The sequence below is a fragment of the Chelonoidis abingdonii genome, chromosome 3 (genome assembly GCF_003597395.2).
Source record: "Chelonoidis abingdonii isolate Lonesome George chromosome 3, CheloAbing_2.0, whole genome shotgun sequence".
NCBI classification, from domain to species: Eukaryota; Metazoa; Chordata; order Testudines; family Testudinidae; genus Chelonoidis; species Chelonoidis abingdonii.
The window spans coordinates 27,275,506-27,284,569 of record NC_133771.1 but is presented as its reverse complement, the minus strand read 5'-3'; the positions used below and the strand labels follow the sequence as shown (position 1 = coordinate 27,284,569).

The 9,064-nt window shown below is 37.3% G+C and overlaps 1 protein-coding gene across 3 annotated transcripts in view; it reads right to left on the bottom strand.

Annotated features, from left to right (window-relative positions):
• NBAS (NBAS subunit of NRZ tethering complex) overlaps window positions 1-9,064 on the bottom strand; it is a 405,412-nt gene that overhangs the window by 357,645 nt on the left and 38,703 nt on the right. For all 3 annotated transcript variants that reach the window (XR_012655479.1, XM_032778999.2, XM_075063671.1), the window contains exons 10-11: window positions 4,353-4,491; window positions 3,382-3,447 (exon numbers count right to left, since the gene is read on the bottom strand). Coding sequence is in view for 2 of the 3 variants with exons in the window: in XM_032778999.2 (XP_032634890.1) it covers window positions 3,382-3,447; window positions 4,353-4,491 (205 nt within the window). In the remaining variant the exon portion in view is untranslated. The remainder of the gene's footprint in view (window positions 1-3,381; window positions 3,448-4,352; window positions 4,492-9,064) is intronic.

The window sequence follows — 9,064 nt, the reverse complement described above, 5'->3', positions numbered from 1 at the left end:
AGTCTTGATTCCCATGGGACCTTACCTATCAGCTCTCTAAGCTTATCAAAATCTGCCTTTCTGAAATCCATTGTCTCTATTTTGATGGTCAAGAAGCTATAATTTTGAAATTTCCAATGCAAAAAAAGTTTCCTTTCATTTTAGACTAGCTTCCATCTTATCTCAAAGTATTTAAAATTTACATTTTGTTCACTCAGACAATGAAAACTGGCTTATCAGTTTTACTTTCCATTCTTATACATTAGGTGTTTGGCTTGCAACTAATGAATAAGATTCTTTAAACCTAAAATGATAGCAAGCTTGTTTTAAAAGTTACAGTGAACAACCACCACTTAAAATTTTGTGCCTAAACTACCTGATGGTGTCTGGTTAAATAGTAGATTTCCACTCTTACGAAACAACTGGCATGAGAGCAGTAATATTACTGCCTGGTGCTTTCTATTTCCTTTTGCTGAAAGTTGTAAAGCTGTGAATTGCACTCTCTTTTTTTAGTTTATAAATCAAGATTTGTTTACAGAAGAGAAAGATGGTTATGAAACTGCATGGAACTGTAAAATAAAAAACCCTACCCGCTAGGCTGAGAGCCTTTCTTGAATGTCATCATGACTGAACGTTATGAGAGGCCTCTCTGAAATGCAATACATAACTCAGCAATCAGTGCAACTGCTGCTCCTTTGGACGGCCATCATACACATCACACACCTCCAAATCTAGCCTCCCAAAAGATTCATGTGTCCTTAGGCAAAGCAGGTTCTGCTACCGCAGTAAACAGTTCACTGCTCCTGGGGCAACTACAGAACAAAATATAGAAAGCTCCAGTAGGCTGGCATACCACATTTAAGATTTGTCATCTAAGCTGAGAACAGCTGGCTCCACAGGCAAGGCCTCGCTGAGCCTTGGCAACAGTATTAAATGCCTTTTCCATCTCCCATAAATCACAATAAAATTATACCTCAGGTATTTAAGATACAATCTCTGAAATGGTATTAAAACTTTTGAAGATGAGTGAACAACAATAGTAACCTTTACTCTTAAAATTTAGTGCTGGCAAGAGCAGTAAAATTAAAGTTTAGTTCAATTCAATACTAGCCTTTCAATAAAAACTTACTTGAACTTCTTTTACATATATATAAAATCTACTTCTGTTTCATATTTTCCATTCTTTAATTTAAAGACTGAAATACCAGCCCAGGAAATGCTTCTATTCAGGGTTCAGTATTAACTTGATAAGTCCCAGACAACGGAAAAAGCCAACCATTTCTTTCCTCAGGGCAGACAAACACCTTTCCATTCTCTTGCAAGCCTTTTCAGCCAACCAGCTAAGCTTCAGGTGTTGGCCAGAGAGAGTATGTATTTATAGACAGAGAGGCCTGCCCCTAAATATCATATGGCCCAGCTGGAGAGGTTACAGGAACTCTGAAGAACAGGATTAGAATTTGAAATGATTTTGATAAATTAGAGCATGTTTGAAATCAACAAGATGAAACATAATAAAGACAAATGAAAACTATTATACTTTGGAAGAGAACAACTGAATGCATAAATACAAAATGCAGAATAACTGATTAGGCAGCAGTACTGCTGAAAAGGATCTTGGAGTTATAGAGGATCATAAATTGAATATGAGTCAATGTGATACTGTTACTAAAAAGGCAAAAAGTTATTATGGAATGTGTTAACAGCGGTGCTGTATGTAAGACAGATGAAGTAACTGTTTCACTCTACTCGGCACTGGTGAGGCCTCAGGTGAAGTACTGTGCCCAGTTTAGGCACCACATTTAAGAAAAATGTGGAACAATTGGAAAGAGTCCAAAGAAAAGGAACAAAAAAAGTACACAATTTGAAAAACATGACCTGTGAGGGAAAAAAGGGCATATTTAGTCTAGAGAAAAGTAGTATTCCAATATTTTAAGGGTTGTTATAAAGAGGACAGAAATTGATTATTCTCCATGTCCACTGAGGGTAGGACAAGAAGTAACTGGCTTCATCTGCAGCAAGGAAGATTTAGGTTTGATATCAGGATACACTTTCTAACTACAGGACAGTTAAGTACTAGAAAAGACAGTTACCTTTTTTCGTAACTCATGTTCTTAGAGATGTGTTGCTCATGTCCATTCCATTGTAGGTGTGTGTGTGCTCGCCACAAGCACTGGTGCCCTCAGTGGTACCCGAAGGGAACCGGCCCTGGCACCCTCTGGAGTGGCGTGTATGCGCTGCAGTATAAGGGGAGCTGCTGGCTCCCCTCACCCCCAGTTCCTTCTTGCCATAAACTCCAACAGTGTGGAAGGAGAGTGGGTCATGGAATGGACATTATCAACACATCTCTATTGTAGGTGACTCCCAGTTCAACAGAGGATGTGACCTGTAGGGTCCTTGCATTACAGCCAAAAATACTCTAGTACAAATCTATTATAATAAAACAATCAAACCCATAAGAAAAGATATATAAGCAAGCAAGCAGGCTAGCCCCATGGGCTACAATCACATCCTCTCTTAGTTGTCTCTTTTCCAAGCTAAGTCCCAGTCTTATTAATCATTCCATTACCAAACCCCTAATCATTTTTGTTGCCCTTTTCTGAAGCTTTTTAATTCCAATATGTTTTTTGAGATGGGGGACACCACATCTGCATGTAGTATTCAAGACGTGGGCAAGATTTATATAGAGGCAATATGATATTTTCAGTCTTATCTAACCCTTTCTTAATGATTCCCAACATTCTATTAACTTTTCTACTGCCGCTGCACATTGAGTGGATGTTTCCAGAGAACTATCTACAGTGACTCCAAGATCTCTTTCTTGAGTGTTAACAGCTAATTTAGAGCTCATCATTGTATATGCACAGTTGGGACTATGTTTTCCATTACTTTGCATTTATCAACATTGAATTTCATCTGCCCAGTCACCCAGTTTTATGATGGGTCTGCTTGAGACTTACACATTGTACATATTAGCAAACACTTTCTGCACCTGCCACCTCGGATAACAAGTTACACTTAGGATAAAGCAATAAATCACTGGATCTGTTTAAGTCATAAAATATACTTAAAGTCATCAGGTCTCTATGAGCAGGACTGATGATGCCAGGTAATATATGAAACGAGTCAATAAAGTGAAGTAAAACCAAATCAGTGACAGAGCAACAGTCTGCCAACAAAACAAAGTCCCCAAAAAAGCAATTTGATAACTCATGCCAGTTAACTGATTTAAAGCTAAATCCTACTATTGCATTAAAGAGTGTTTTTAGCAAAGAATTCTAAACAGGTTAATTTTTAATCTATCTAAATTAAGTTACTTCAAGTCAATTAGATTCCTCGTTCATGTAAACCCAAGTGAATCTAAATGAATAACAGTGCTACTAGTGTTAAGGAGGAACGAATTACCTGTTCTGTTCCTTTTTTGCTGTAAAATCTGAAATTCATAATCCTTAACAATCCGCTTCTCTTTGCCTGTTAAAACAGGAGTGTATGACACACTTTAATCTTAAAGACAGTCTTTGATTTATGCAATAAAAAATGAATCAAATCCAGTGAGTAATGAAACAACCAAGAAAGAATACATTATTTTGCAACATTCTCTCAGCTTTATGAAAATTTTAAAATACTCATAAGAATTATTTTAATATTCATGTATTAAAATGTCACTTCATGTAAATGTTGCAACAGGTTCAATTTGCTTATTAATTACTTGGACTATGTATGCATGTTTCCATAAAAAGAACCATCAGCTTGCCACTAAATTATGCCATGCTAGAACATTTAATACATATTGCCAAGTATATACATTAGAACTTTTCACATGCTAAAATGTAAAAATTGGTTTATGGTATTAAGCTAAATTACTACAAGCTAATTAAGAAATTAATATCCGTGTACCCATGTAGAGTACACCAATTTAACTACGGCAACTTTTATTATGCCAGTGCAAGTTTTATGTATGTTACAACCCTAAAAAGAGGGTTACAATTAGGCTTATTTCAAACTGAGCTATAAGAGACGGAAATATTTTCAAAATATACAGGTGAAAAATAACCTGATCCATAACTGGGCTTCTAACTGCTCTGCAATACCCGTAATAAATAATTTTAAGACAACAAGTGAAAGCTTTGATGAGACTATTTTTTATAAAACAATGCTGACATTAATTATTTTCCAATATTTTGCTTGGGATTTATTTCAAGCTGACCAGCCTACAGTTGCCCAAGTCATTCTGATTGAATACTGGCAGTATCTCTAATATGGAAACATGCTATGGTTTGGGAAAAGAGAGCAATCTACAGAAGGTTTCTCTTTATGTAACCAGAGTAACTATAATATTCTTCCAACAACAAAATGAGGATGTCAAAGCTACTTACTGTCCCAGTATCATCTTCATAACTAGTGACCTGTTTATAATGGGGGGATCCGGAAAGAACTCTCCAAGCAGATATTCCACAACTAGTTGCTTTAGATACTCCATCTTCATCCGTTTCACAGCCACCCACAAGCAAAAGCCTGTAAACACAAACACTTATTACTGAACACAGGTTTCGGTTTTGTTTTGCCTACTGCAGGAGTCCAAATATATATTTCGTAATTCCATTAAACACGAGCATAATAGCTTTACCTGAAATGAATAAAACCATGCATTAAAATAGCATTGAAAAGCCCCAACTAAGGATAAGCCTACATTACACAATTAACATGGGATCTTTTACCCAGGTTTTACCCTAACCCTTCCCCTACCATGCACACAAAGCATGAAAGTCTGACTTGGGTTTGGAGGCAATTTAAAACAGGGGCAGCTTACTTGGCTGGGGGTAAGAGTTAGAATCTAGGTTCCACTTTAACTCTGGCTGGAACCCGCCCATTTTGCAGTAATGAACCAAGCTAAATCACATGAGTGAAGTGAGGACCCAAGCGAAATCACTCAAGTGCTGGTAGTCCTCCTATGTCCTTTCCACAATTCCCCCCAAAGGACAGACAAGTTCTCCCTCGATTGATAGGGAAAAAATCTAAAGCATCTCAACACAAAGAACCATGGGATATGGCCTGAGACCTCATTAATCCCCCACCCCCTCCTCCCATATTAAACTAGCCTTGGGTGAAACTCAGGAAGTTCACCACTAAAACTGAAAAAAGGAACGTTCTGCTGCTGATAAAGCACCCCCCTTCCCCCCCCCAGGAATGTCCCTAACCACCAAGGTTGTAAAGACATTGGGAAATTAGGGAGGATACAGAAAGAGACTCAACAAATGGTAAGGTACGCTCTGACAGCATTTTATGTTGACCATCTGTACAAACAGAGAAGGTCACAATTAAGTTACAATTTGGGTATGGAAGATAAAATGTAAAGAATTTGGGCAGGAAGGAGGACACACAAGTGCCAGTGCCTAACTGATTAAAATTTTGTTATTTTCGAGTGTGGGATAAGGCAATAGGTTTAGTAAATTTGAAGGAGGTAGCTAGTTTTACCTATATAATGTAAATGAAAAACAACACTCTTTGAGAACCATTTCCGGACTGCAGTTCAACATTAGCTGATGGAACTCTGACCCCTTTGCATGACCGTGATGTGCAGCAGCATTGCCAGGAACCCCCAGATGAACGAATCCTGACTGGTCATGGGTGAAATCTGTCTGTATATTGGGAGTGGTGAGCCTAAGAGATTTGCTTGGTATATGTATTCTGTGTGTGTTGCTAAGAAATAGATGTTTAGAGCAGAACTATGTAAGGCTCTTTTACCGGGAAAAGGTTCCACAGACCTGTAGAGCCCTGAGCCCCAAGGGAAAGGACGGGTACTGAAATTGACCAGGTTTCTTCTGGAGCCCGGTGGGTAAGGATAAGTGCCTTATACTCTGAGCCCTTGGGTGGGGGAGCCTAAATTGATTGGGTCATGCCTTGAGCCCTCAGTAGGGTATAGGTGGCATGCCCTAAACTGAACAGGGAACACCAGGCTCACAGGCAAGTGCAGAAACCATTAGGATGCAATAACAGGTAACGCTACACAGCTGGGACACTCTCACCCAGGCTGAGTAAACCCAGGTGCCAATCACTGAGGTTATCTGTACAGTGTAGACATAGCCTAAGACTGGAATCCCACTGTGTTTGGTGCTGTACCTAGAAGCAGGAAGAAATGGTCATTTCCCCAAAGAGTTTGCAATCTAAATAGACAAACCAGACAGATTCAGAAAAAGGAAGTATTATTATCCACATTTTACAGAAAGGAAATGGAAAGACAGATTTTGTCTTAAGCATGTGCTTAGCTTTAAGTTATAATTATTCTCATTTAATTCAAGCAAGTCTTTGCAGGAACAGGGCCTAGTTGCTTTCTTCTATATCTCAAAAAATATGCTGCAGAGTTGGGCATTGGCACCACATGTCCCAACTCTCAGCCCAACTTATACCCACAAAACCATCTTTTCCTCTCTGAGCTTGATAAATTATGTCAAATCAAGCCCACCAAAGATGAACTGAGCCCAATGTATGAGTTACTTATATATTCTGATACATTTTTCCCATCTCTGAGTTCCAAATAAAATATACTAATATATAGGTAAATTATATTTTTCCAAAAAAAGTTAAAAAAACGAACCAAAAAAAAAAAAAAAAAAACACATTCAAAGACTTGAGATTCTTTAACAAGAACAAAACTATATTCAAAATATGTTGCTGGAACAAACGTCAGCAAAAAAAAGTTTACATCCTCCGACTATTTTAACATTTAGTTGCTTATTTATAAATAAAAATATAAAACACAAAACAGAAGGACAAAACAGCTTATTCTATCAACAACTACCTATACTAAGTATAGATAAAATTGCCTCTTAGTATATAGCAGTATAACCTACATATCGCTGCATGTATATCAGTTAGTAATATTGTCAATTACACACGGTAGAGAACAGGGTGAGATATGGAAAACACCATTTTAAAACACTTTGAAACATACAACTAGTGCTGATTACTACTAAAAAAAAAAAATCAACACTTTTTCCTTTAAGCCCCTATGATTACTGTTAAACAAGCAGTTTCGTTTTTTTAGAAACTAGCAATTACTTTGAAAATAATGTTTAGAACATAGCCCTATGCTAGCCTTTTTTATTGTGCATATGACTTTTGAAAAACAAGATATCAAAGTAAAAATATTAGTACAGAAGGAACAAACAATCTGGAAAGAAATTAGTAAAGAAATTAACAAGCTGGGTAACAACTGTGTATCCTCAATGTTCAAGATGTGCTACTGTTGAAAGATTCTGCCACCTCGTGGTTGAGATGTATATAAAGCTTGTTCATGGTTAAAATGCATTCCCAGAAAGGTGATTTACTAAAATATAATCTAAATCTAATCTAGGTGATAAACTAAAAATCAGGGTTGCATCTAGCAACATGGAACCACCCTGGGTAACTCAACTTTGCTTGGATAGTTCAAAATAATATTTAAAACCAAAATGTTCTTAAATTGAATGTGGTCCAAGAGACGTTCTTATTAATTGTAAAAACTTTAAAATATTATCTCATTTAATTTGGGCTAATCAAATATTACTCAGTTTATGCTGATTACAGAAGAGAAAGAGCATCTTTTCACTTTTATTACTATCTAGTAGCCTAATTGAAGCCTCTCACTGATTCAGCAACATGATAATCCTCTAGAGCACTGAAATGGAACGTGACCTAGTGGCTGCTCGGGACAATAAACTTTTTTTTTTTAAATATATATTCATATCTAATTATAGATCCATTCATTTCATGGATAAACCATACTTCTGTTTCACACACTAATACAGCAATAATCTAAGTACAATGGATGCCCTGTCCCTCCTTTCCTATTGTGAGGAGCCTGGAATAAATACGATAGACATATTTTATATTGCAAAAATACGCATATAGTAGTAATTTTTAATGTTGAATATTTGTTTATTGTTGTACTGTGCTGCTTCTGTTTTTGCCAATAGTCATGTCAATTATGGAACAAAAGAAATGAGAGCTGCTCCATTAAAAACACAGCAGGGCACTTGAAATGGACCTTTGCTTGGACCTGTGAGTATGTGAATGTGTGCATGTGTACTGAGAGGAACACATACCATTGAGAATGGGAAGCCACAACTTATACACAGTTCCCAAAAGAGTCTAAGAATTCAGGTCTTAATAAAAGTCACCTTTCATGAATCTGAAATCTCATCACTGAAGGGGTAATTCTCTTCCTTACATTATATAACTTTATTTTTTACCTCATTGTGCTTTGAGAGGCTTTAGTAGTTGGGCTAACAGTGAAATTACTCAAACATTTTGCCTATAATTGTACATATTTTAGGAGTTTACCATTTAGATAAAGGTTTAATATAAATGCAAGTAAAAAAACACTTTGAACATGAAGTATTTTTATTTGTAAAATGAGCACCAGTATGTCATAGGGCATTTATACAACACATAACAGAAACATAATATTTAACCATTTTTGCCTCTTTTCAAGAAGCAACAAGAAGATATATTCTTCTCCCCACCAACACAAGTACTGGTTAAAATGGCGAAGGAAACAGAAGGATCTTGCAGTGTGCCCTGAAGTCAGCTTCTAGCTATGTCAGACCAATGGGGAAAGCATGCTACAGAGTCATTAACCCTCTTTTGAGGATGCCCTGCCACAGTCGCTTTAACTTTTACACATAGAGCCTGTTAGCTTGAGCACTTCAAATGGCCTCCATTGCTGCAGCAGCTCATGGGGTGAAACAGTTTTTCAGAAAGCCAACACCAAGTCACATCCAATAACTTAGGGCCCTCTCCAACTCCAAATAACCCATTGCAAAAATCTTCCTTTGAATTCCACGGGATTTTGATCAAGCCATTTTAAATTAAAAAAAAAAAATCAACACCCTGAATAGCACTGTCGTAGTAATATTCCTCGATTTGAACCTTAGAGTTCAAATATAAGGTACTAGCATGAAGTCCTCTAAGCTTAATCTCCAGCTTAGATCTGATAGGCTGCCACCAGGTCAGGAATTGATAGGGCCTGACCCCCCTTTCCTCTCTCTGGTGTCCCCAACCCTCCCCTGGGGGGACCTCCAGATAACCTGTTTCTCTGCTTCCCAAG